Source organism: Rhagoletis pomonella, unplaced genomic scaffold (genome assembly GCF_013731165.1).
Source record: "Rhagoletis pomonella isolate Grant_MI unplaced genomic scaffold, Rhpom_1.0 Rhpom_scaffold_00006, whole genome shotgun sequence".
Taxonomy (NCBI): Eukaryota; Metazoa; Arthropoda; class Insecta; order Diptera; family Tephritidae; genus Rhagoletis; species Rhagoletis pomonella.
The window spans coordinates 13,869,221-13,896,432 of NW_023458560.1; the positions used below are offsets into that span (position 1 = coordinate 13,869,221).

General features: G+C 37.0%; 1 protein-coding gene and 1 long non-coding RNA gene across 3 annotated transcripts in view; one reads left to right on the forward strand and one right to left on the reverse strand.

Annotated features, from left to right (window-relative positions):
* LOC118740428 overlaps positions 1 to 6,973 on the reverse strand; it is a 19,140-nt gene extending 12,167 nt beyond the window's left edge. The window contains exons 1-2 of the long non-coding RNA XR_004993135.1: positions 6,887 to 6,973; positions 70 to 72 (exon numbers count right to left, since the gene is read on the reverse strand). This is a non-coding gene — a long non-coding RNA (uncharacterized LOC118740428). The remainder of the gene's footprint in view (positions 1 to 69; positions 73 to 6,886) is intronic.
* LOC118740427 (mucin-5AC) lies at positions 6,938 to 27,212 on the forward strand. Of its 2 annotated transcripts, XM_036471968.1 has the most exons (5): positions 6,938 to 7,603; positions 18,652 to 18,987; positions 22,531 to 22,611; positions 22,719 to 25,346; positions 25,438 to 27,212. In XM_036471968.1, the coding sequence occupies exons 1-5, from the start codon at positions 7,516 to 7,518 to the stop codon at positions 26,820 to 26,822; spliced, it is 4,518 nt and encodes a 1,505-aa protein (XP_036327861.1). In that variant the 5' UTR covers positions 6,938 to 7,515; the 3' UTR covers positions 26,823 to 27,212. The 2 variants fall into 2 exon arrangements, with proteins under 2 accessions (XP_036327861.1, XP_036327863.1); XM_036471970.1 differs by lacking the exon at positions 18,652 to 18,987.

Below are 27,212 nucleotides of genomic sequence, written 5' to 3' on the forward strand. Positions count from 1 at the left end.
CACTTAAAAAATCTGTGCCTCCAACAGTACCTAAGGATTATGCTTAGTTAGTTGGCTCTCGAAGAGGACCAACTGAGACCACAGAATGGTTCGGGTCCCGAAAAGGCTGTTAGCGATCTTTCTCATGCCAACTCGTCTGCGAACTCGTTGGTTTTGATTCCACAATGACCTGGTGCCCTGCACAGTGTTACCGTGTTTTTTCTGCCAAAATTTGTTGCGTTTCAAATCAGTCTATAACAAGCTTGGATTTGATAGTCCTGTTTGAAAGTACCGGATGGAGGCTTGGCTACCTGAACAGATAACTGGAAAGGCGCCCTTCAAATACTTTTTGAGGTTTGGGCCATTTGTCCATGCGAATTATAAGTTTGGTGCTAGGTCCAAAGATATCTGCACCGGCTCTGTTCTCCATCCTTGAACCGTCTGTGTACCAGGGAACGTATCTGAGATCAAGTTCAGGGAGGCCATTTGCCCAATCATCGGGATCGGGGATTATCATTTGGAACTTTCTACCAAAGCAGACCTCTTTAGTAGTGGAATCAGAGATTCCGCTTAGATTTTATTCTCTCAGAAAACCTGATGGATCTTATACCACGTCGCTGCTAGACACGTATGAAACCCATTTCCCGGGTATCATATTAAATTATGACGCAGGCGTAGATACGAAAGTGTGCAGCACGACGGGACCAGCTCCTATACTAGACTTTTACACAATTCCCCGATTGCGTTTAGCCGAAGGTGACAAGGTGTGGATAAGACAGGCTGATAGGGGCTCTAAGAAGAGATCGAGGGGCTAGTCTCGAATTGGTCCACACCCCTATATTTAGCGTAGTTTTCATTCCCAAATTGAGGAAGGAAAATACAGGGGTAGGCGCTCGAAATTCTACCAATTAAAGATGCTATAATTTTGTCTGTTTTGCTTTTTTTCTTCAACAATATCATTTCATCCTAAGAACATTTCAAGGTTTAAGAAAAATGTTTTACTGTTTGATGAAGCCATCTTTAGCGCGGATAATAACATCCAGTATGCCCGTTAATACTCCACAGGCTGCACGAATGTAGTCTAGGGGTATTTTGTATTGAACAGGACGTAAATGTAAATCAACTAATCTGCCGTGAAAGGATTTTAAACGATACTTTGTTACTTTGGGCGCGAAAACAATTTGGTAGAAATCTTTGGACATTTCAATAAGACTCGTCGCTATCGCGTAAAGTCTGTGAAATCCAACGTTTTTTAGAAAAAAAACAAACTCCCCACCTACATTTCTTTGCAACAATGGGCACTTTATTCACCATTTCCATTAAACCCAATAGATTTTTCCATTTAGTCCATTCTCATGGCCAAAGTATCAGTTGAAAGATATGAGACAATCAAAGCCTTAGATATTGCTTTTCGTCGCCACTGGGGCAAAATACCACCAGACCACATTCGTGCATTCTGTGAATTATTCTCGGTGAGACTCGCTGCTAAAGGTGGATACATAGGACAGTAATATACTTTTCTTAAAGGTTGACATGTTTTTGTGATAAACTTTGAATAGACGAAACTATGAGTGGCTTCGTAAACCAGAGGTTTCTAAATTATTCGTATGTTCTTGTTTTTGGTTTTTTCGGGCTGAATTGCGGTTATTGTTAAATGGGTTTTCAGTTTAATGGACTTATTTTTTCTGGAACCATTTTTCGGGACATTTTGAATCATGTTTCAATCCTTTTAGTCCCATTTTTCGGTGTTTGTAAGACTCTGAAGGGTCAGTTCATTAAAGAACCCAGTTATCCGGATCCAATTCCTAAATTCTGTGCCTAACTGGTAGACAGTTGCTTAGTGTTTACCAGCATGCATACCAAAGTGGAAATCTCTGCGAATCAGCTCTGCATGACCTTGAGACGAAGATCGAAGTGGAACTCGAAGCAGGAGATTGCGGAATTGCGAGCCTTTACTGATGTTGGGGAGGTGATTGACCACTCTGCCTTTGACTGTGTTAGCTCTACGGTTATGCCATGGACGAAATAATTATATAGCGTATACACTCGAAGTTAACTAGGAGATTGCCAACTACGTGGGAGGTAGAAGACATTTGTACCATTCCATAGATTGGAAGAAGGTTTCCTCAGTATTTCCAACCCTATTGTGGTGTTAGGTTGTAGGCTTCCGGAGTTTAAATCGGAAGTATTTGCAATACTTAAAGTGTCAGACAGGATATTTGGTAAAAGATGGCCAGGGTCAGGGGTTGCAGTTACAGCCACGCTACTCCAACGGCATTGGATATTACTGTGTGTCGAATTTCCTTAGATTTGGTTGCTCTTTATTTAATTTTCGGAATTTTCCCAGAATATTGTTATGGTTGAAAGCGTGTTTCAAAGTAATCTGCAGTGCATTGATTTCTTATCGACTCCTCGCTTCATGTAGCCAGATGTAGCTCTGTACTAGAATCTGATTCTACATAATACTTTTATACAGCCCCTCTTAATAGGTTCCCGTTGGAGGACCATAAGGAGAACTTTTATAGTGAAGATTTAATTTTTAGATTACAATGTGTCTATAAAAAAGTTAGTTGAGATCACAATTCTAGCCCTAACTGTGTACGCTGTTGTGGCTTATCAACGTATCACATTTTTCCGATTTACTTGGACTTATGTATGCATGAGAGTTATATATGAATCTATCGTTACCTTAACATATGTAGAAAGGCCCTATCTTACATAGTCGCTAAAATATACCGTGGCTAACTAAAAATCTAGAATTCACTTTTTGAGTGATTATGATGCATTTCATCGGATTATGAGTGCCCACATCGTTTTATGCAATAAAAAATGTTGGTTAGATACGGCTTTTTTGCATTTTAGCGCCACTGTGAGATAGGGTATTTCTATATTAAGGTAACGATATATATTTTTGTAGAAGAAATTTGTAAGTTAATCCGTATGAATATCAAAAACGTTTATACTTCATTTTATTGCCTCAATTAAGTCTGTGCAGTCAATACCAGCAACTTCTTCAGTTCAGTCGACTGAACAGTTGGTCAGTTACTTAATTATCTACAACTGTTTTGCATCAGAACGGTAAAAGAATTAGCAAACAAATAACTCGTTAAAGAGCAAACACAAAATTTAATTCAAGCGCAGCTTAAATATTTTTTTTAAATACTTCTTGCTCTTGCTGCTTGTAAATATTTATAGTAGCATAGAGAGATGGTATTTCTGGAATGAATCGTTAACAGCAACTTAAAACAAAGGAAAAGAAACTCAGCAGCAGTTCTTCAGGTTGTTTGCTTAGCGGATTCCAGCATAATTTCGCATTGTTTAGCTTAAATTAGCGGCCATGAGTTGGTCTGCTGCCTCTACCTCTACCTCTGCCACTGTCACTGCCTTTAAATTCATTCAAAGCACGCACAAGTTTGTTGCTTAAGTCTTTCGTTACTTCTCAAATCTTTTGGTGTGTAATGTGAGCCGCAAATAAGTGATGAGATTATGTTGCGCATTTATGCCGAGCTTCCGCTTTTCATTAACAAACTCATACAAAACACGCATTCCCATAACATTTTGACATTATGCGCTAAGACGTCCAAGAGATCGCGTGCATACACGCGAGCGTGGGCACTCGCATACATAAGCACACTTTTTTTTGCATGGCTATTCTAAAGCCCTTCACCAGAGTTTCTGCATTCATCTAAGTAAATTTTGTTTGCCTTGCTAATTCCTATGCATTTGTTTGCGGCTGCGCTGTTGCTGTTGTTGCTGCACGCTTTTGCTCCAGCACTAAGCAAGTGCAATATACTTAACATTTGCAAGCTGCTTTCAGTTGTACCGTTCTTGTGAACATTTTCGCTCATTAGTGATGCAAAGTGCCTGCCATTCCAATGCGATGCTCTTGTTTGTTTTTGCCGTTTCCTTTCTTCTAATTTATCCCACTCTATATTTCCACTGTTTGTTGCACCGCGATACCTGTTTTGGTTGCTTTCAAAAGCAGCAAAAATTAAATATGAATGTACACTTTAGCTACGCTCGGCCGCGAGTGGTGGTTATTGTTGGAGTCATCTTCTGCTTCTTCTTCTTCGAGTTCTGTCAGTTGACAGCGGCAGTCCGCTGTACTCTGCAAATATTGTCTGGAATCTTCCGATCATCGCACCAGCTGCAGCGCAACCGTTGTTGGTGTGGCATTGTTGCATGCCTTAGTTCGTGCCTGCCACTGTTGACTCCATTCAAGTTCAGTGCTACGAGTATGTGGTAGTTTTTTCTCTTTTTTATCCATTTGCCAGCATTTTATAGTTTATTGTTTAGTTGCTCAGTTATTGCAAAAACATCTTTCAACTATACAATGGAGATAGTATTTGTTCTTCTGCATTCTTCTTGGTTCAAATTAGAAAAAGTAATATGCATTAAGACTCTAATTTCCGTTTTATTGCATTTTTTGTTCTTGCTAAATACTTATGCTGTTTCTTTGTTACCGGTATTTCGCTTTGTAATCACAATGCAGCGATTAGCTTTTAATGTTCTTCTATCGAATGATGGCGTCGACGTTGATGTTTTCATTGTCATTCCTATTTCCACTCGACTCCGTGGAGAACAGGTGATTGGACTTAATTTCGCAATAGAATTCTTAATACTTTATGTGCAGAAAATCTGGTGCAATATCTAATGAAGTAATTATCTTGTAAATATCAAATTAAGCATCTAATTACTATGTCATCGAGGTATTCAGTGCGCTGTTTGAAGAAAATACTATGAAAGTAGTGCTATTTTTTATGAAGTGATGCGGCTCAGAGATAGGATAAAACTAAGTTTTTAGTTTTTCTATCCGACGTTAGCATTTTACTAGAAAGGGCTTTGTAATTTTAAAGATATGATTAATTCAACCGACTTTAATTCTCATATAAAAATTTACGAGTACCACTCTTTACGATGCAATGATCGGATCTAATCCACATTAGTATGTTACTACCCTTGAGGTACCATCTTTCCGATAAAAGAAGAATCATCAAAATCGGTTCACGTTATGCGGTAACATACAAATCAAAAATATTCCGATGAATTGGTTACCTCCCCCTTTTTTGAGCTCGGTTAAAAAGTGGTTGCACCGTTGTATTATTTATCGTCCTTAACAGTTCCTTACGCCCGAAAACAAATTTACTTCATACTCGCTCGAGTAGCCCAGTGATTTTAAACCTTCCGTTCAGTAGATCCCTTTTTCAGTGGTTAAACGCTAAAACAAACGAAGCAATTTTCCTCTAAACGTAATTTCGGTATGAATACATTTTAGTATGTTATTGAGGAGCATCCATTTTGTGTAACTTTTACCACCGTAAAGAGATAATAAAAGCAGCAAGCGAATAGTTTTATAAAATAACATAAAACAAAAACATATCAAAATACTACTTTTACAATCTGTGGCAGTCTTAAACCTCGTTTTACTATAGTGGAAACTACACACTACTCAAATACTTTTCACATACATATATTATTCATGCAAGTTTTCGTAAAAATCCGTACGCCCTGCCTCCCCCTCACCATCATATACATAAGTAAATATAACGTTGCTTTTGATCGATACTTTTTTTAAAACTATTTTAAAATTGCCTATATTGTTTTCGTCTGACACCCATATTGTGATAGATATTTCAATAACCTAATTGCCACCATTCAAGTTGAATTTGATTATTTAAACATGTGGGAACCCTTCTAAATATATATCTGAAATAAAGCCTTTCAAAGGCATTTAGAATGGTACCCATCTTTTAATAATTCATTTAAAGTATTAAGTAATTTGCCGTTAACCTTGTAAACAGGTGGAACCCTCTTCAAACAAATCAAAAAATGTGTATATATACAAACTAAAAATTTCTTAGCCATCTTTCGTTTGACACCCATATTTCAATACTTCATATAACTTATGCATGATTTCATTAAATTGAACTTTTCAAACAGGTGGCAAGCCTTTGAAAAAAATTAAAATTCATTGCACATCTATAGGCCAAACCCTTAACACCTCATTTTTTTAATTTAATTAATTGTGTAAATCTAATGTCATTAACAAAAAAAATAAAAGCTATTGCACATCCGGAGACCATATCCTTTCACTTGGTACTTAATTTTTAGTTCAACTAACGATATTTACCTTATAATTTAAAAAAACGTGGCAACCCTACACAAAAAAATAATACATTATTGGACATCAAAAGGCCAAAATCTCTATTAAAAAAAAAAGCTCGACAAATCCGTTCAGTATTTTCCAACATTTACGTGTTCAAAAAATCTCGACTTTCCATGTATAGGTATATACTATACTTTGTAAGGAGGATACATACATGGCGCAATAAACAGGTGAAATAAAAAACAGCTTTCTCTCTTTATTTTCTGACATACGGCTGTCTTTTAGTCAAATTTCATAGCCAAATTTTCAAATAAGGCAGTGTCAAAATCCTTCTTCTCGCTCTAATTACTTCACCTTGAATAATTCCACCATGGGATACATAGATTTCTACGTTTGGAAACTTATACTTCGCTAAAAGTATTAGATTTTGGAATAATGAGCAAAAATGAGCAAAAACTGTTGTTATTCAAATAAGATCAGTGCTTTTCCCTTAGTTCGGTGCTTTTATTCTAAGTGCCTCTGGCAATCTGGCTAACTTATCGGTTTCCTCATTTGCTTCGACTTCCCAAAAAATCTTCACTTTTCTGCTTTATGATTTATTAAATGCTGATTTCATACAACAATCAGTGAAGCCTATGGACCGCAAAAGGTGTCAGCCGCTTTGTTATCTGCCTCAATCAAATTTGTTAAAAAGTAATTTAACAGCGAAAGCAATGGCTTCATTATTTCATTTTCTCATACTTTCTTTCTTATGTTTTCTGCTTTTATTAATCACTTTTTTACGGTTTTTTTTTTATTTACAGCTATATACTTGCAAGAATGATATACAATGAAATAAATACTTTTGAACTTTGTTATGTGGCATGCCAACAATAACTGTGACAAGCAAAGTGAAATTATTTCCATTTTAATGCATAAATTGTAATTAAATAGCAGCTAAGCCACCCACATAAATATAAGTTAACTGTCAAATAAGGAAGCCGATACAGCAATTACAAACAATAAGAGCACAACCACATCATTGGCATTTCAACGCATTCACTCACAAATCGGACCACGTGCCGTTCAGCGTCCTCAAAAAAGTGCTCAGCGGGCAATACACTCCGGCCTTCCCACTTAATTATCCAACAGCAAAATTACACACACACACACATATTTCGAATTCATACAGCAGCACGCATTGACGCGCCTGCGTGCAACCATCCACCAGCAGCGGTTCACACCACCAACCAACACTTAGCCGAACCATCCATTAATTCACCCGGTGACACAGATTCGACGCGTTTGTTTTGATCAGCTGCTTCGAGTGGCGCGAACGGTTAACCTGACGCAGGCGTTACGCACCTTCACACATCGCAACCGGCACGGGCCGGCAAGGTGCCGCTAATCGTTTTTTTTCATTTATTTCTTTTTTCTCACTTTATTCAAAAATGTTGTGGCGTTTTATTGCCGCTGTTGTGGTGGCGCTGTTTGGCTTGTGGCCCGCGCAGTTGGACGCTTATATTACTCAGTCAATAGGTAAGTTTTACACTCAACATACTTAACCATAAAAATATTTATTTACTCACTCGCGGTAATTTAAAACGAATTCTACATTAGAAAACAGTTTGTTAATTGAAATACTGAAATCACTCATAGCGCAATTTACTCAAGAGTGGTTTCTTTTCAAAAAACTCCTATACTGCTTTTTGTATGCTTCTAATGTATTCAGCATGCTTTGGCATAATTGTTCCCTAATGCTAACGGGATTAAAGACTGATTGACATAAATAGTTTCGGATGGTAATTACTTGTGAATAGGAGAATCGAAAAATATGTAAATCAACCTATTAAAAATGGAGTTGGCAAAGATATGCAGATATATAATATGTATCTGCATTAAAATACACGGGACGAATAAGTCCAACATAAATCTTTCAGTTCTAAATTGTTTAGCTACATACATATTTTACGTGAATTTACGTAATCAGCGGCGTAACCAGAGATGAGCATGGGGGTTTTTCTTAATCGTTTTAGAATTAAAAACAAGCAGAAAACATACACAAATATTTTTACTAACAAAAATAAAACCATTAAATTCACAGGGTAAAAAACTGAGTTTAAATTAAAAAAATTATAGTTTAAAAAACTAAAAACTCGCTTTACGTAATTTCCATCCATACTATCACCAGGTTACTTAAATAATGGAAATTTAAAGCAATTCCAATTCATACTAGTGACGCGCGGAATAGCGATTTTTTAGTATCAGTGAAATGAGTGATGGCGATTTTTAAATCACAGTGCTTAATAACACAGAAATGTATAATAAATAGTTAGTTCTAATAATCTAATAGTTCTAATTACAAATCAGTGTTGGTAGATTTAGGGAAATTCTCCACCCGTAGGTAAGTGTAGGGAAAAGCTTCATTTATTCGCTCAAATATTGCCATATTTCACTTCGTTTTTTATTTACATTTCTTTACTCATTTCCACCGCGCATTAACTCCACACAACTCACCACAAGCAAGCAAAAGAAAAGGCCAAAAAGTATGATATAAACTATGCCGATAACCCCTTGTCGAAATTCTTGCAACTTACCCGACCTCTTAACTGCAGTTTAACTTTTGGTGGAAATATCCTACTAAGTTGCGCCCGATACTAAGTTGCGGCGAACGCTTTCGCTTAAGTATAATGAATTCTTTCATTTTCGTTTACAGATACACGTTTTCCATCAATAAAACTGTTAAACAAATCCCTTTTAAAAATTGTAAAAACATAATTTTTGCGCCAACTGAAAGAAATTGTTTAATTTAATAAAATTTGGTCAAACTGCCGATAGCCAAAGGAAGGTTATTTCTCGTACTAGAAACCCAAGCTGTAACATTTTTATAAGAAGTTATTTTTTGTGGGATTTCAGCCAAAATAAAACTGTATCCAAAAATGCAACCAATTCCCCAAAATAGGTATCGAAGCGGCATGAAATTGCTAAAACTTTAGTTGATATAGAAAAATTGTAGTATTTGAAAAACATATTTTTTGTTTTTATCCTTACATTGATCCAATGCTTGCATATTTACATAAAATTTTTTGAAAGTGCATTCGTTATTTTTCCTTGAAATAGCCGCAAATCTGCACATTCCACTTAAAAACGTTGTTCAGATCAATGAAAGACTTTCTAACTACTGTTATCTTTGGTTGTGAATAATTTTGTGTGGGCGAAACTGAATTTTATATACCCGGCGCAAGTATCAATTTTATCGTTTCAACTTTCTCTAAAGTAATTATGCCTGATAAACAGGGGCGTTTTCCCGATCTCAAACGTTTTCGATAATATGCTGAGTTAGACTTACAGCCGTATTCTAACAAAGTCACAAACTTCAGCTCATCACTGCTGTGATTTCTACCGCGCCTCAAAGCTTGCCGCTCAAAAAATATGCCGCTTCAATTCAATTTTTTAAATTTTTGTGTATTTTTCTAGCACTCAAAATCGAATTTTTTGTGACACATTTCTCGGCGTACTTGAAATCACAACAGTGATGAGCTAAGTTTTGTGACTCTGTTAGAATAGAGGGGTTAATGATATAATTGAACCAAATTTGGTAGAAATCGATAAAGCGGTTACCGAGATAGATCTTTCTAGTCGTAAAGTAGGCGTTGCCTCACCCATTGTCCAAAAATTTATAATAATCCAATTTTCTGTTGATTAGTTACTGCAATCATCGATTTTTAGAGAATTAGCTTCAGTAGTTACTGTTTTATCGCTATTTTCGTTTTTCTGTAAATTACCGTTATATGGTATAACCGTTATATGGTATGATTTTCAACAAATTTCTTACCTGGACCCTAATCGTAGGTCGTACGGAGTTTGGTAAGAATTGATGAAGCGGGAGGCTGAGTCACGCCCCATTTCCAATAATTTCATAATAACATAATTTTTTACCAAAAATTCCACTTCACATACAAATTTTCAACAGTTTGCAACCAGTATGTAGTTGTATGGGAAGTGGGCGTGGTTATAGTCCGATTTCGCCCATTATAAATACCAATCTACCTTGGATAAAGAGCAACCTACGTACCAAATTTTGTTGATATATCTCAATTTTTTTATCAAGTTGTCCTGTACACGATTTCTCTTTTCATTCTGAGCACTTATGCATACGTTTGTCTATATCTAACTCTATTCCTTTAGGCTATTACAAACAAACGTTATGTGAACAAATTTACAATACCCTTTTACACAAGTGCGATCGGGTACAAAAAGGTGCTTATTTAACCCTTAATTAGGCGCTTGGAGTCAAGGCCACTTCAAAGTTGAAAAACAAATTATTTTGGAGTGATTGGAGCGTGCTCGCGCTTTCTAGCTTCCTAACTCCATGCACGGTACGTAAATAATTCACTGCCAGAACATCGCCGCGTATATATGTGCCGCTACTCGCTTGAGCGCTGACCCCATGCGACCACTAACGTATCATATTTTGGGGGCGGTAAATTTTAAATTTATTTTTACGTTTTAAGTCGAAAATATGTTTTTCTTTTTTTTTCTTTTTAAGTTAACGATAATAGAGTTTAATGTTTTTGATAATACACACTTCGTTTTTTTTTTTAATTTGAAATCTCTTTTTCAACACTTTCATTGGGGTCAATGGGGACCCCATGCGACTAATTGTGTAATTTTCTTTATGCGCCTAATTAAGGGTTAAAGCAGATTGACCGTTCGTATCCGGAGACATTTTTTTGATAATTTTCCACGTTCATTACCCACTCAGTCTCACTGAGATTGTAGCAAAGATGTGCTGAACTCTCTATGTTCTAGTCGAATTTCTTTTGATTTTCAGTCCAAATGATTGGATGATTAGGGTTGCAGCTTTCTCCTTTTTGTGCGCTTGGTAGCGAATTGATGAGCAATAGGTTTACAGGTGCAGTCGACAAAGTTACAGACATTTCAAGGAATGTCACTCTCAACGGCCATGGTTTTTTCTAATGTCATTAAAAAAAACTTCCTTCGCAGCGAGTAAAGGAGCGAAAACTGCTGCACTGTATGATGGGAACCGTCGCCATTACAATACGTATTCACTTGAATTATTACCATCGTGGGTACGGATTTGAAGGAAATCGAAAGCGCTGAGCATTACCTACGCCACTAACTCGCATTGAGAAGGCCTCGCCGATGACCGTTGTCGGCCAAGGAATTCCCTTTTCCAGTGCTGGTTGAGGGCAGCTAAGATAACCTAACCTAAAAAGCAAAACACCCCGTTGAGAGTCTGTAAGAAAACGTTCACTTTAGTCTGAGGCACCTCGACAACATTTTGCATATATTGTGTGCAAGCAGATCTTGAAAAACATTCACCGAGAGACCGTTGATACCACCTTCATAAGCTCTCGCCCAAGACCAGCTTTATTGAATGGAAAAACTTTCTCTGCACCGTAAAATTCATGTTATTTTAGCATCTCGAAGTACCGTTTATGCATAGTAAACTCAGATGTAAGCGACATATGCACACTTGACTCTATGCCTTTAGTCCGACTACACTTAAATCGTGTATTTCTTAGCACACCCTTAGTCAAGCTTTATAAAAGCGACTAATGTTTACAACATCAACATCTAATACTGGACAACACTTGGAACACATTTCGTCTGCTGGTTATTCATGGAACTCCCTTTGATTTTGTAAGTTAACCTTAACTAACCGGCTAATCTTTATTGCAATTATGCTTGAATATTCCAAGGTATGGCCCACATTTCAGCGATGCTAAACAATTAGTCAACTGTATTTAACTTATCAACGCGTTGAAAAATAATTTCTTAAATAGCTATAATTTTCCTCATCATGCCGAAAAATATTTATAAATTCGGTTGGCTTGTCCATTTGTGTCACTCTGACTGCGCCAACGAAACAAATAACGCCCAGCGGAAAGTTCAAAATTGCTTACCATAATTATGTGAATTAATTTGTGTCCCAGTTTTATTTCTCCAACAAATCCATCAGCAACTAATCTACGTTAGGACAGAAAAACAAAAATATGCAGAAGAATAAGAGATTAGCCACGCTTTAAGCTCTACCCATCATTAAGTTTGTAGCAGCATTTCATCAACTAGAAATTCCCACCGGCGAAGGCATGCAAATGACGCAAGCAAAGTAAAATGTTACTTAAATAGAATGAATTAAAGACAACCCACACAAAAAAAAGATAATTTACGGAATGAGTTATGGTGAAAAGTTGTATAAATGTGCTATGACACAGCAATGGAAAGCGTTGACCACAAAGTTTTGCCAAAACAACCTGCCGCAACGGACAACCATTTGGAAGATGCGCGAGAAAAATGTGAAACTCGCATGTTCCACGTAATTTCTCACAAGAACGTTGTTTGTTAGTAACTATATATACATTGAGCATCAATGTGTATCTTTTTTCTAATTCTTCTTTTCTTTTTCGATTGGGGGAGGCAAAACTTACCGGATGCAACATAGTTAGTGTGAAATTAATGACGAAAATGGCTTTGCTTTCTCATTCCTATTGTCCAATAGACTTTCCCATTTCTTTGCATTGACTTTTAGTAATTGTCACACAGAAATAATAACCAAATGGTCGCATACAGTAATTACGAGCTCTATCACAAATACGCTATCAAACAAAAGACTTAAGGCACAAACTTGCGCTAACCGTGCGACTAAATTTCATTGCCTACAAACACGTAGCGACAGTTGTAAGCATTTGTTTGATGGCAATTATCATTGCGCGCTCGGCAATTATAGTGCTGTCATTAAGCAGATTACGCGAAGGCATTTCAAAAGGCAAATCTAGATATTTCTATGAGCAATTTGTTTGCGCAGCACGTCGCGTCAAACGGCGCGCAGTAAAGTGCGTTGAAAATATGATTGAATGAGGGTATAAATAAATAATGAAATTTAGTTGTATTTTCTATTCATTAGCTGGGTATATTTGGTCGCTGGTGAGTGGCGAGAAGTAGCTTCTAAAATATGCACCAACACATGCAAACACAGTTGCATTTAGAAGTGCAGCAAAAGATCAACAAGCACACTTATGCACTTGTAAATAGCTCTGTTTGTGCTGGCAGTTTTCCGCTCACTTTTTCGCTATGTAAAGACCGCGAGTTTTATGTGCGGAGTGCAACGCTAAGAAATCAAGACCACAATGCAGCTGTGGGTTGCCGCATTTGCCCTTCTCCACCAGAAACACTTTTGGTACAATAGATAGCAATGCTGTGCATGTGTGTGTAAGTATGTTGCGCGCTTGCTTGTGAAAGGCATAACAGCATAATGGCGCAATTTGTGTGATATTCTCTTCAGAAAAGCCATTTACGATTTTTTTATTATCCGGCCTTCTCTGTCAGCCAGCAGCTTTGAACTGCTTTAGATGACCAGCAGAAGCTCTAAGCTATTATGTCGTTTATTTGTTGTTGTTCTGCCCCTACTTTATACTATTCTTTGTATTTGTTTGTGTGTGTATGTTGGTGTAAGAAATTGGTTTGGTTCCAACTTTCACCCAGCCGTCGGACTTATTGTGGGTACATAATACGCTGAAAAAACCTACCAATTTCTATATTTTCGTAAGCCATAAACACAAGTGTACTTACTTACTAAAATCTCTCAACTGGTTCTTAAAATAGTAATGACTTCTTAGTGTTTTGCTTACTTAATAGTTTGTTGATTGTGCTAGATCACATACTTAAAAAAAATAGGTATTTTGTTTGTAGTTTTTGTATAAATAAATATTTTACTTTCTAGACTTATTTAGTTGACTGCTTTTCTTCTTAAATATTGTGATGAACCCTATTAAGCACAATTCATTGTACAAAAACTGGAAAGGTAAGCCGATTTTCATTCGTATTATACGCCTAAATTAGTACAGAAAGTAAAACTATAAAATTTACATAATGGAAAGTGAAATTCTTGTCATTTAAAAACAGTTTCCCTCCGTAACTTTCGTTTCGGGAAAAAATAAAATTTTTTTAATAAAACCTATGTTACCAGGCAGTAAATGGGTGAGTGAAGTGAGTTGTATCTCGCGTAAAAAGTAAACTTAGACGGTGGCTAAATGACCAACATTTTTTCCATTAGTTGCTGATATGGAAGTAGTCAAAACTCCGACCAACACACCGGCCGATTGCATTATGAATATATTCGTTCTACTAACCCAGCCAAATTTAACAGAGGTAATAAGCCGATATTCTGCAAAAGATTAAGGAGGAAGGTGTTGATATAATGCTGGTGAAGGATATCACTTACTTGTTCCTTTTCGAATTACCTTAGGCCCTTTTCTCCGCTGATTCTGAAACAGAAGTTTGTCAGCCTCACAAAAATCCAAAGAAATCAGTTTTGAGCAAATTTTATAAATGCGCATCCCACACACTGGCATCAACCAACATCGAGGGTAAACTGTGGAACGGGGATATATATAGAGCAGTAAATTCTTTGATCACAGTTCTCACCAAGTGCTTCGAAAAAGCCTTAATAAATCACATCATTCGTGCAAAAAAAAAACCATGACACTTAATCAAGCAGTAAGTGCAATTATGAACAGAAGGAATAGACCAGGCAAAGCCAAAAATTCCTGAAGGTGCATTCAGATTGAAGGCGAAATATCGATGATAATAAATAAAAACATAAATTCTTATCGCGCATTCATGTTTTATTTATATCCTAGAAGTATGCTATGCTAACGATTGGTAATACTTACCTCAGACAAATTCCCGCCATCGATAGGCAAGCTAATGGAAGGAACATTTAAGCGATATCTCTTATTGGTAAAACCAGCACGATTTGGGTGTTAACACCTCCAAAACATAGCTGGTTTTGTTCACCAGAAAAACACGGTCGCCAATTCTCTGCCGAAGTTAGAGGGAGGAACTTTGAACCTTTTCCTCCTGCATCTCACAATAATTTTACCGATTGCAACCTATATCACCCTAGTCTCGTAATGAGTGAACAATAAAAAAATATCAGGTGCTTTCACCTGCAACGGTTGGCTATATTAAATAGAGTATCAGCCCTCTCTTTTGGAAAGCCAACGTGTGGAAACCAACCATCAGTATTTTCGTCATCCCAAATTGTACTACCGAGTGCGCTACATACGAGGCATTATTTTTGAACGTTATGCCAGCCCTGGCCTCTTTCTATTAAATGAAAAATAAATAAATTTAAAAAGGAATACTGACCTTGGATGTTATTTCAAGGTCAGCATTGTTTTTAACTGATAACACCAATTTTTTATCACGAATTAAAAAAGAACGGAATATTTTACATTCAGATTTTACACCCCATTTGAACCCCAAGGTATGAAGATAGTTTTTTCCTTCCTTCACCCAATTTACACGACTGCGGTAAGTTTCAACAAAGATCGCTTCCGACAAAGGTTATTTGACTTTGAAGGAAGTGCCTTTTTTAACCTTCCATCCCATCTTGGACGTCATTTTTAAGGTTAAACTGCATGAACGACCTTGGGAGTAAAAAAAAACCTCAGATATTATACCTTATCTGAACGAAGAATTCCCCATTCTTTCCTTGTTAAACGAATAATGGGGTGGGTAATGTTCAATAAGAATAACTCATATTTATCCTTTGCAATAATGACACAACTCAAAATTTCTTATTTTTCTTTAGAGCCAACTAAAGGCTTTGTGTTTCGTAATTTAGCAATAACATATCTTGGAACGTAATTATTCCGGATTATAGGGGAAATTTGTATGCTTTCAAATTATGAATTTTTCTAAAGATTTATTAAGAATTTTATTGAAAAAATACGAAATAAAAAACAATTCCTAAGCAGTTAAATGAAAATATATCCCAATATTCACGATAACTTAGAGACATGTGCCACTGTTCAGTAGTAAGGATTACCTACTTCGGTTTTGTGACAAATGGCAAAATTTCGTCCCCTGACGGATTGGTAATAACTAAGCATTTGTCGATTTTCCACAATAATAAATAATTATTTATAAATCTAATCCGCTATATAGCTCAAAAACATGAACAACTGAAAATATGCTTGTTGCAGTTTTTTGATCGGCCGTTCAGTTATGGCATTTTTGAGCCGAATTCTGAAACAGGGCGTTCATCAATCAAATTTTGAAATAGGGCGTTCTACAATCAAATTTTGAAATAGGGCGATCTTCAATCAAATTTTCAAATAGCGCGTTCCTGAAAAGTTGTTTCTAAACGAGGTATCCAGTACAATGACGTACAACTGCTCTATATGTGGATTCAGACATAACCTGCAGAAAAAAATTAGCAATTGAAAAAATAACCACCTTGTAGTTAGCTACAAAAAGCTAACTTGGAACTGGTTGAAAAGTGATGCAGGAGTAATGCGGACGAAATCGGGAGATTGTTTTCTTCGAACAAGTTTCTACTTAAATATCCTCATACAAATTTTACTTTAATTAAACTTTATTTCTGCACTTCACAAATACTTTTTCGAATTGAAGACAAATAAAAGGAAGATCGACATTTTTTACTATCATTTTGAAGTTACCCTGCAGTGAAACCCCAAACTAGTCAAGAAAAATGTAAACCATTAAAGCGAGTACGCGTTGAATTATAACAGATCTGTTAAATAATGATTAATATTCATAATGATTATTAATTAAAGTATCTTTTTTTTGGTTAACTGTTTAATGATTAAATACCGATATTAGCACCTTTTTAATGATTAATAATTAATTAATTAAAAAAAAGTTAATTCATTCATTAATTTTAATTGCATGATTATTTTGTTATTTTTGATTATTTTCTATTATTTTTGACTTTTTTAGTTACACGATTAATACAATTATTTGATTAATTTCAATTAAATTTAATTAATTAATTAATCAATTAATTAATAATTAAATTATTTTAAAAATAATATACTGAAATGTACAGTGATAATTAATTTAATTTATTTTGATGAAAGCTTTTATTTTTATTTTAGTTCACTCAAAAATGAACTAAAGTATTTATTTTATTTTTTACTAAAATGTTTTCTTTTGCATATTCAATATTATTAAAAAAGTTAAAAAATATAGTATTTATTGAACCTGAAAGCTTTTACTTTTAATAACATTTAATGAAAAATGCAGTTAAATTTATGTTCGAAAGTTTTAAATATTTATGTATTTATTTTTGGTTTTAATTAATACTCAAAAAATTTATCGCTAAATATTGGCAAATCTAGGACTGCTAAATAAAAACGTGTAATATATTAAAGTGTACTTAATCAAACGTTTTTCATTGTATATTCATGAATTCATTTTATTTATTCACTCCCAAAGTATTGGTTTTGATCCATAATTGGACTAGTATTTTTTTGTCTATTTTGAACTAGTATGAGACTGGTATATTTCTGACCGAAATCTGATGGTTGTCATCACGTAGGACATCCCCATGTTAAAAATACCAGTTGATTGCATGGAAAAAAGTTAGTTGGCTGACTAGTTGGGCATGTGGTACATAGTAGTTGTAAGGTAATTTACAACTAGTACATTTTACTATAGGGTATGTCTGACGGAGTTCGAATATGGGACCACCTTACAGTAGAAAATTTAAACAGATATGAAACGCAATAAAATATCTAAAGTAAATTATAAATGAAAAAAAGATAATTTTTCTTATTGATATTTTATGTCCAAAAATAGTCAGTTACAAGTTAGTTGACATTTAATGCAGAGATAACAACCCTTGACTATTTCGCGGTTATCGCCATAGAAATATACATAGCTAGCTTTTCACAAAAAAAATATACAGATAATAGTGACCTTTAGTTCCTTCCTAATTAACTTCAAGTCAACTTATTGTTAAATATATACATTTCCCGCAGGCTAAATACGTACTCAAATTGTTACTTCAATGAGTTTAAAGAAAGTCAAACAATATTATGTATTATGGAACGAATTTCAAACAATATTCTTGAAAACTTCTAGCAGAAAGTAAAATTCAGAGGAGAAAAAACTTATAAATTACCAATTCCACGTAAAAATTAGGTTTGTACTAACAAAAATCAGTTGAAAGTATATGTTAAAAAAGTACAAAAAGTCGAAATTACGAAATTATGAGTATCAAGCGTGATAAAATCTTATTCACGTGCGCTTGCCCATTAAAAGTGTAACAAAACCTAAGACAGCAACAAGGAAATGTTGTGTAAAACAAAACTTAAATTACAATTTCGCTGGCAATTAAATTACACATATGCTTCCAACACCAGCGTACTAAAAATAAACTTGTGCCATTACTGCAAACATTTCTTGTATTCAACTTAATGCCACTCCTCCACAGTTCCCCTCCAGCCTTCCGTTTACAATGTAAACAAGTCATTTATGCTCGCGCGATAATTACAGTCCAACTTGGAGTGTCAGTCTACGCTTATCTGCGACTACACATGCCCATGGCAATGACAGTGGCTCGTGTTGGCTGCCCATTTGGAGGCGCTAACTTGCATTTTCATTGTCACTTTTTAATTTGCCACTCACATGCACAAACACACATACAGACACTCAGTTATGTTGCGCACGCTAACTTTACAACCATTCAACCGGTTTGCTAATCTCGTTTTCTTTACTTTTTGGTATTTTGTCTGATCACTCCGTTGCAGGCTGTCACCATAATGGTACTTGGTATGCAGACAGATCGCTCGTGCCCACCGTGGAGAAGTGTCTCACATGCCAGTGCCAGAAGAAGACGCTCGTCTGCAGACTGAAGGTATGTCCCGAAATGCCAATGCCACCGCCTAGAGGCTGCATTGTGGTGCAACAGCGGAACGCCTGTTGTCCGTATCTGTCGTGTGCGCGTCTCGATGCATTCTACAAGATACCGGCAACGCGTCACATAATCGCTTACTTGGATCACTACGAACGGGAGTCCATTGATCGCGTCGTTAATGATAATATGCTGCAGCGGCGCTCCGACGATTCTGAGGTGGATATGTATGGTGAGTAAATACTGAAGATAAATGTACTTACGTACATACTTTGAAGTGGCTACAAAATATCATTGATTTTTGGTAATTTGTTTTGTTATCTGTGTCACTCATTTTCTTCGACAATGTTTTTATACATATGCATGTATGTAGGAAAAGGCACAACACCGTAAAAAAAAATAATTTGTTATACAATGAACTAAATTTTCTATAAAAAAAAATAATCAAAGTTATGAAAATATAATAATTAGTCTTCTGACTTTAATATGTGGATGTCGTATAGTTATGATAAACACTGTTACTGGTTGCAAAATTGTTGTTACCAGCGCAGCATAGACCTGTTAATAGTACCTTTAAGACTAATTTTGATCGGTGTTCTTCATTAGAAAAGTCAATGTAGTCATATTAAAAAAAAGTTTTGAAGTGAAACTTCTTTAGCGGCGGTTGGTTGGTTGGGAGTTAATTGGCAAATTCAACGGAAATTGCACACGGAAATTATGCAACGGAAATGGTGCAACGGAAATGGTTGGGGTTGAAACAAGTGTATATGCATATGGTATTAGTTTAACAAAAATTTGCTAATAAAAGGTTAAAGAATAACACTTAGAAAGAGGCCAATACAAGAATGAAAGTAAAGGTGACTACGTACATAGATAAAGAAAAGTATAATGGCAAAGGTAAAAATAAAAACAAAATCAAAGTTGCGTAAAGATAAAGGCAAAAATGAAGACCAAGGTAAATTTAAACACTTTACTTACATATATGTATATACAAGGGCAGAGGTGAAGGGTTATATTTGGATAAAGAAAATTATAAACATAAAAGTAAAAACAAAGATGAGGATGAGGATACCGATAAAAGTAAAAACCAAGATAGTGGAAGAAAGATTAAAATAAAGGTAATTATAAAGGAAAGGATATAGAGAGAGACACGGAGACTCAATCTGGGAACTATTTTGGAATTTTATAAATTTTCGGGTTTCTCGAGACTTATCGATAAAATAATCGATATTTTTATAGGTTTTGTTATCGATATTTTTATAGATTTTGTTACCGATATTTATCAATTTTGTTATCGATATTTGTCGACTTTGTTATCGATATTTATCGATTTTGTTGCCGACATTTAGCGATATTTTCGTAGATATTTACCGATTTTGTTATCGATATTTATCGATTTTGTTATAGATATTTATAGCTTTTGTTATCAATATTTATCGATTTTGTTATCGATAATTATCGATTCTTTTATTGATCTTTTTATCGATTTTGCTACCAGTGGTACTATCGATGTTGCTATGGAAATTTTTTCGAATTTGTTATCGATATTTCTATCGGTTTTGTTATCGATATTTTGTTGGACGTTATTATCGATTTTGTTATCGATAGAGTATAGAGATAAAAATGAAGATAATGGAAAAACAGAATAACATGAATATTATAAAATAACCTTAAGCAAAAGCAGATGTGTGTATGTATACATTGGTTATGAGACAAAATAAATAAGTAACGTAAGTTTCACTTCTCCACTGTGGCCCAGGCGCACTTACTTTTTTTTATTTGGATACATACATACATATGTATGTCAAAATAGACACAAAACGGCGATTGTTCTGGTAGACAACCGCAAAACTCGTTAGAAATTATTGCTAGTAAATGGCGCTGAGAATTTCAGGACAAAAAAGGTCGACCATGCTGAGTATGTATTTTATAATAAAAGTAAAAGAGTTTCAGTTAGCTCTGACGTTTACTAATTTGAGCAAGGAACACTCATTGAAAACAAAAAAACGCTTAGAACTTTCAAACCTCTTAAATATTCCCTTGAATTGGCAGTTGTTGTCAGTTCAGTTTTGGGTGCACTGGAGTCATTTACGTATACATACATACATACATACATACATATGCATTTTAGTCGTTTGTCATTTAGTAGCTTACCATTTAGGATTACTTCTTAAAAGCTAAGCATTTAGGTTGAGTTTTGGAGACTTTACAACGAATTTAAAATGGAAAACCAAACAGTACATTTTCGCCATATTTTAATATGCCAAAAAATTACAGAGATGTTGCTTTAAAGAAATGACAGTGCCAAAACTGATTCAAGAGATCCCACGATAGTAACATTGATATCAAAAGTGCTCCTCGTCCAAGAAGAATTAACGAGGTGGATGACGAAAAATTAAGAACCTTACCAAGTCAAACCCACGTTAGGCGATACAAAAGCAAAAGGCTTGGAAATTGAGCAATACCAACAAATCTATGATCGAGATATATTTAGAGCTTGTCAATTGCAAAGAAGGGAACACAAATTGCGCCAACGCGAAAGCACATCCAACTTTGGCGACCACCTATATGTTGTCACTCCCAGCATACTCAACTGCGCCGGCATACATAAGTAGTTCCACTTGTTTCGCCCTCTTCGAAACTCCTTCGATGGTATAATGTTACATTCAGATGCGGCGGTCAATTACTACATACCTTTTTCAGTTGTTCACTAATAGAGACAAGTACTTTCACGAACAGAAAATCTTTAAGCTCTCCGAGAAACTTCAACAGCTCAACGAACAAAGCGGTGGATATCGACGGGTGAGTGGAAGATTGAACAATCTCGGCAGCCGGTTAGAAAACTCCCTATCTAAGAAAACTTTTCACGAACGCCCTACTCCAGAAGTTTGTCCAAAAACGCCCTATCTCAACTGAGAATATATTAAAAATATGTTGAAATATGACATTCTTCAATAAAATCTTGAGATAGGGCATTCTTCAAAAAAAATTTGAAAGAGGGCGTTTTTGAAAAGTTTTGCTGAGATAGGTAGTTTTTGAACCGGCTATCGATATATCGATAATCTTCCACTCAGCCGTCGATATACATATTAAATGACATTTATTACATTAATTTGAAAAGCATACCCAAAAAACGGAGGCAATTTATGCAAACATTTTACTCTGTCAATCACTTTATTGTTTCGAAATCGGTATCCGAAACTGATAGTGATAGAATGAGAAAGTTTAATATGAAAATATACCTTTTGTCATTGAAGAAATAAAGTTCGTTTATACAGCCATTACAAAATTAATTCAAGTCGTTTCATAACTCGTGTCTGTTATTTTTTCAATTGCATCAGCTAAAGGTAGGCAGCTTTGCCATTACTTTAAGCTAATAAAACGATTTTCAGATGCATTAAGATACAATTAAGCGATCATTTACGCCGGCAGGGTATGAAAAAACTTATATCACCATCAAAATTGGAGACACACGTGACCTTTTTTAGCGATAGAAATTTTTGCTCATTTCAATGCTCTATAGAAATTCAGTATAAGAACCCTAATTGTATTTTCTCAAGAAGTAGAATAGATTCTCCGTTCTACTTTAAAATGAACACAGCTCTACGAAGGTGTCAGAGTCATCCATATTTACGATTTGTATAATATATACAATACAACTAAGATCACTTAATTCACTTTTTTTTTGGAAAAAGTTTCACTGTTGCAATTTGCTTACTTTTATATGTTATGTAATACAATCTACTTCCTCTTCTCTACAATTCCTTTTTTACAGTTTGCGTTAAGAACGGCACCGTCTACAAATCCGGTTCAGCAATGTCATCGTCCAATCTATGTACCTACTGTTACTGCATTGGTAAGTGCGATGATTGCGACCATTTAAAAGGCATTCAATTTCTCGTTGCTGTCTCCTTCGATTACATCAAACACTTCTTCTTTTTATTTTCCTACTTTTCATTTCAGGTGGCACTGAGAAATGCGTCAAACCGAAATGCATGTTACCCGTTGAAGGCTGCAAACCCATATTTGTCGATTCCACTTGCTGTCCGGTGCGCTATGATTGCACCAGCAAGCCGTCTGGCAAATCGTCACAAGAGGTACGCTACCGCAAGACGTCAAACAAGCATTACCTTCGCATGTCGCAGCGACTGCAGCGCAATCGCGGCTGTACAGTGGATAAACAGTTCTACGTGGAAGGACAGAAAATGCGCTCAGATCCTGACAAACCGTGTGACATTTGCTTCTGCATACGTGGTACGCGCCGTTGTGCGCCAAAGAAGTGCTCGACAGCGTTGAAGAATTGCATACCGGTGGTCCCGAAGGGGCAGTGTTGTCCATCCAGTTACGATTGTGGCAGTCAGCGCGCACAAAGCTCACGTCAATTCAACTTATTCTCATTGCTCTTCGGCAAAGAGGATGAGGCGAATAGCACAAACAGAATACCGGTTGAGTATCCACCGGACAGGCACCCGTCAGTTACAGTGGCACATAATCAAAATATATTGGAGAAGAACGATGAGAAGAGCATTTTGGACACTATACGCGAGGGTTTGGAAATCATCGATGGAAATAATGATGAAGTCATTGCAGAGAATATAGACAAATTGGCGGCGCCTTTGACGAAAGTATTTACTGAACCTGAGATAAGTACGCAAGCATCTACAGCGGAAAAGAAGCCTACGGAAGTGAGTTTACTAGATCTATTATTGGGCACTGATGACGAGACACCATCAAAAGTGACTGAGGAAGTTCCGCCCGAGTTGAAAACAACTACGGCTTATGAAGGCCTATCTTGGGTGGATATTTTGCTAGGCCCAGATGAAAACGAGAAGAAATCAGTGAAAACAACAACTGGGGAGAGAATAGGTACAACAACGAGCTATCTTCCAGAGTCCACTATGCCCAGTATTGATCGTATTGATCACGACTTTGAGGATTTTTCAGGTAATGGAGAAATTATTGTGGGCGACCCGCAATCGAGTGAATCGTTCGAGAATCCACTTGCCGAAGATCTTTTACGAAACAAAAATAGCACTGAAGGTAAGGCTCAAGTGGTCTCACGCAAGCAGGAATTAAGCAATAATTTGGAAAATAATGACTTCAAAAACGATCAAGCTTTAAGAGAAGTTCAACAGACAGAATTGAGCACTACCGCAAAAATAACGATCGCGACAACAAAAAAGCCGCAAACGACTGTGACTCCTTTGCGGACAACAACAACCGGTAGAACAACAAATAGTCCGAGCTCGAAAGCCACCACAAGGCCTAGTACAAAAACCACTCAAAGCACAACCGCATCTACGCCAAAGCCCACCCGCAAGCCAATCGAGCTGAAGTTTGTACCTAAATCCACATACAAACCCAACGAAAAACTTCACAAAACCACCACTGCCCGACCACACAACACGACGCAGGTAGCAACGAGAGCTCCGCCGGAAAAGAAGAAAAACGGTCTACTGACTGCACTTTTGGATGGCCTCACAGACATGCTCAGCGCGGAAAAAGTCTTAAATGGCACACAAGTTAAAACTCCCGCAAAAACAAATGTTAATACTACAAGCACAACACCGAAACCATTAAAGGTGCCGATAGCAGTACCGAGTTCTGAATCAAAGCCAATGCCTTCATTCAAACCGCTGCCTACGGGCAAACCTATACATACGCGCATCAATTCGAAGATCGCGAATCTTACCGTGACGCCTGAAGTAATAAAAAAATCAAGTGTTGCACCAAATTTATCAGCTTTCAAACCATTACCGGCGCAAGGCATCAAAGTACCGATATCGGTGACGACTAGTAGAACACCTACAACCACCAAGGAGCCAAAATCTGTGGACAATACAAATGCCACTACCGCTAAAACTTTAACGATAACGACAACCACGACAACGCCCAAACCAAGCTCCACCACTAGAACAACAACAACGACGACGACAACAACAACGACCGGTGGAAGCACTACTATTATTCCCCCTAGCACTACACCTAAACCAGTGGAGATCAAAACAAATCCAACTATCTTAGAGGCAGACCCTTTTGATGCCAACGCCGAACCAACATTGCCACCCAGTCTACCAAATCTGAAAATTATTCCCTTCCTACCCACTGATGCCGTTAAAGCTGATAGAAATAAGCCTCCCTACGATTACTACCACAGTAATGCTCCGACAGCCAAAATCGATTACGATCAATATGATGAAGGGAATAGGTATCCAGCCATCACGGAGCCACATTTCCCCATTTATCCGGAAATCGAGGATGGTAGCAAAGCTGAGTACATCTACAAATTCAACGTGGAAGGACCACTGCCACCAGTAATGTCGTCAACTGCAGGTAAGTTGGATGGCTCAAGCAGTGCAGCAGCTTCCTTCGTGAAGTACGATTTTGTTGGAGCAAACGTGGAACATAAAGGCTTTTCACCACCCACAAAAACTGAAGGCGGTTTTGTGCCCAAGAATCCACTCGTGCTGAATGATGATGAAGAGCAAGGTGGTGCGCTGCCCTACGTTGACGGTGGCTACCAAGTAACGAAACATCTGATTGATATAACTACAAGTGATCCGGCCAGAGAGAACACAACGAAAGTAATTGGTAAGTACCTTAGTATATGAAGATGCAAATATAATTACTTAAGTGGTTTATTTATTATTTAAATTTTACTTTATACTTATTTGTATCGCAGAAATAACCACGCCTGATCCATTTAAGGATGTCATAAGAACTGAGCCGCCACCCGATTTGACTTCTCTTATAGAAGATAAGGCCAACATATTGCTACAAAATCCACTACAACAGCCTATGAAATTGTATAAAGATCCAGAGAATCTGAGTCAATCGCTGATACATATTACGACAGCAGCACCGCAGTTTGCGAATGCCGCAAATGATGCCCATCCACCTAGTGTGCCGTTCCTGGCAGCAAATGTGGAGCACGCAATGAGGAATAGTTCCAAACTGCCCACCGAAGAACACAAGAATACCATTGCGTCTTTCTTAGACTTACTGCTGGGTGGCGAGGAAGTATTGTCTTCACCTTTCCCAGCCGATAATGCGGCCATAAGCATCAGTACTGTTCCACCATTTAAAACATTGCCGCAAGCAGCGGTTGAGCTAATACCAAACATTACGAGCACATTCACAGTCACAATGCCTACAACAGCAACCGCTGCTCCGTCAAAACACTTACAAAAAACAACCGCAAAGCCCAACTCTACTACCATTAATTTAAGCTCCCCGGACACAGTGTCTGCCGCGCCCTTTAAATTAAATGCGAATGTATCTATTGCCGCCGCTTCAACTGTCTCCACCACAAGAACAAAGACTAGAACGAAGTCGCCCGTGTTGCATAGAAATAATACAGCTGCAGCCACATCTGTTGCAACAAGAATAGCATCGACAACGCGACCAAAAAGTACTCGGCCCAAATTAAGTTCGTCACGGCGACAGACCACTAAAGCTTCAAATATAGCCACGACGTCAATCCAAAAGCGCGCAAACATCACAACAACCATGCGTCATCCCACAACAACAACCACAACCCAACCAAAACCGAAGCCTTTGCTGCGTTCACCTTTCGATACGCTGCCCTTCATGGACACCAGCTTCGAAGTGAAGCGCACCACCGAACGTACATTTGTCGTTGGCCAACATGCTGATGGCGACTTCCTAGGCTTGCTGCATTACAAAAACTCACTCAATCAGTTCGAGGGACTTGAGCCGGCACGCGAAAGTTTTCCCCACAGCACACTAGCTCCCAGCAGTAGCGGCAGCAACACAATGCCGCCAACAGCGGCGCCTACCAGTGTACCGCTGGTGCAACGAAACATCGAACAAATTATTTCAGCGGCGCCACAGTCGTTAGATGCGCCTGCAGCGTCAACGCCGCTTGAGATGCAACAGAGTGCATCCAACAATCTAATTGACTCGGCGGGCGTGCTCAAGTTGGCTGGCTGTAATATCTACGGGCGCATGTACCGGGTCGGTCGTATTATATTGGAGCTATCCAGTCCTTGTTTGGAGTGCAAATGCACTGAGGTGGGCGTCAAGTGTGGTCAATTGGACTGTTAATTATTTTTGTAGGCGGGAGTAGTGTATGTACTATGTAGTACGACCGAAAGAAGTAAGATTGATTAAGTTTAGCCGCGCATGCTTAGGGCGAGGGAATTGTTTTCGTATTCCATGCGCCGTGCGTCACGATGGTGTTCTATTCTTAGCTTTAGTGTTGCTTAAGAGAGAAGGATTAAAGCGTTAAGTTTTGCATTAATCAATGGAAAGCGGGAAGAGCGAATCCTATTTTAAAGAGTATTTCACTTTAATATTAAATTTTGCGTATTTAAGTTGTAAATCAAATATATTTATGACGTTTAGTTAGAGTTAAGCGTAGTCTTAGATGATTTAGAGTAATCGCAGGATCTGCAAAGAAATAAATATAAATAAATACCACAAATACTTCTTACA